Consider the following 1,829-nt stretch of genomic DNA (forward strand, 5'->3'; position numbering starts at 1 on the left):
CCCGTAGGTAGTGGGCAGCATGTCGTGTGCGGTACCGCGCACAAGAGCGCAGGGTCTCCATGTCGCGTAGGACGTGGGCTGGCGCCTCCTTCGCCTCAGCCAAGACCAGGAAGGTGTCGGTCGTTTTGGGGACACCAAGGCACACTCGAAGGCTTCGCGCCTGGATGTTCAAAAGTTCGCGCTCTGTTGTTGAACTTAGACCGTGCAATACCGGTAAGCTGTAACGCAGGAGCCCTAGGACGAGTGAGGTATGCACCTGGCGAAGGTCAGGGTATGATGGGCCCCAGGACGAACCAGAGATGCGGCGGAGGACGTTCACGATGGTAGTCGCCGCGGTAGACAGGGCCTTGACGTGCTTGGACCAAGTCAGCTCCCTGTCAATGGTTATGCCCAGGTATTTGTGATTACGTACGAAGGCGAGCTGTTGGCCGTCAACGCGGAGGGGGAATTTGCGGAAGGATCGCCGGGTGAATGCCATGGCAACAGTCTTGCTAGGTGAGATAGAAAGACCACGGTCGGAGAGGTAAGACACGCTAGTGTCTAAAGCACCTTGCAAGCGACGCTGGATTACATCCCGACGGGTGGAGGAGGCCCAGATGCAGAGGTCGTCGGCGTATATTGTGATGTTGACATGTTCACTTAATTGAGCAGGTAGAGCGGCCATGACGACGTTGAACAGCAGTGGGCTCAACACACTCCCTTGCGGGACACCTCGCAGAACTCTGTAGTGTGCGGTGTCCCTTTCAGAGGTACGCACAAACAAGGTGCGATCAACGAGGAAGTCCCGAATCCGTGCGAGTGGGCGGCCCCCAATACCAGCCTCTTGGAGCGTCGCAATGACAGTGCTGTGCACCACGCTGTCATATGCTTTTTTTGACGTCGAGGCCCTGCAGGGGAAAGTTCGCTTGATCACAGAGATGTACGACAGCGTCAAAGGTTTTGTGAAAAAGTTGGAACTTCGGGAGAAACAGCTAGCGTCGAAGGATCTCTTTCACTTTCCTTGTCTAAAAGCCGTTGACTGCAATAACGAGGAAACGCTTCGCACATACTCGTCGGCAGTGTCGGTGCTGCGGCGTAAGTTCATGTCAAGGTTTCATGACTTTGAGATCCTAGAGGCGACGTTTAAATTGTACGCCGACCCATTTTCAGTTTTTCCAGAAGACGTTAAGCCCGGGCTTCAAATGGAACTAATAGACTTCCAGTGCAATTCCACATTGCGACAAAAGTTTGACGAAATCGGCCCTCGCGAGTTCTACAAATATGTAGACAGGAAGTCGTTTCACTGCCTGATGTCTGACGTCAGCCGTGTTCTGTCGATGTTTGGAGGCACATGCGTATGCGAGCAGTGTTTTTCAATTATGACTATCAACAAGTCTAAGCTGAGGTCCCAGCTGTCTGATGATCATCTTCGAGTCCAGTTGAGAATTGCCACTGCGGTCAACCTACAAGTGGACATCGGGAATCTGGTGAGGAAGAAGGGGCCTCAAGTGTTGTCAGCACATCATTAGGAGCGCGTCCTCCTGTAACCTTGTTCGCGTTTAGTTTATTCCGAGGTGCATAGCCTGCTGCCGTTGGCTGTAATAAAGTCGATATTGTCTGCTCTACTGCGTATTTCCTTCGGGATTTTCTTCTACAGGATAGGATCATAGCCAACGGCATCCATGTATCGCCTGGAGAATGAGTTATGTGTCATATTAAAGACAATTGAGACGTCATTGTTTCACAGGCTCCGGCTCAATGTACCATACAGTGCAAGACCCCTGTACAGGCTTGGGAAGGCGGACTCTCCTATAATTGCCCAGTCTGTGGCTCAGTCGAAGACGTCGAAC

General features: G+C 52.4%; 1 protein-coding gene across 1 annotated transcript; it reads left to right on the forward strand.

The window, feature by feature from the left end:
- The first annotated feature begins 836 nt into the window (after positions 1–836).
- LOC135395718 (general transcription factor II-I repeat domain-containing protein 2-like) lies at positions 837–1,508 on the forward strand. Its single transcript, XM_064626812.1, has one exon. It carries the CDS (start codon positions 837–839, stop codon positions 1,506–1,508), a length of 672 nt encoding a protein of 223 aa, XP_064482882.1.
- The last annotated feature ends 321 nt before the right edge of the window (positions 1,509–1,829 follow it).

The sequence above is a fragment of the Ornithodoros turicata genome, chromosome 5 (assembly GCF_037126465.1).
Source record: "Ornithodoros turicata isolate Travis chromosome 5, ASM3712646v1, whole genome shotgun sequence".
NCBI lineage: Eukaryota > Metazoa > Arthropoda > Arachnida > Ixodida > Argasidae > Ornithodoros > Ornithodoros turicata.

Bases quoted from the DNA above. Each gene is read 5' to 3' on its own strand.
- LOC135395718 (XM_064626812.1), top strand. From the start codon at position 837: ATGACAGTGCTGTGCACCACGCTGTCATATGCTTTTTTTGACGTCGAG.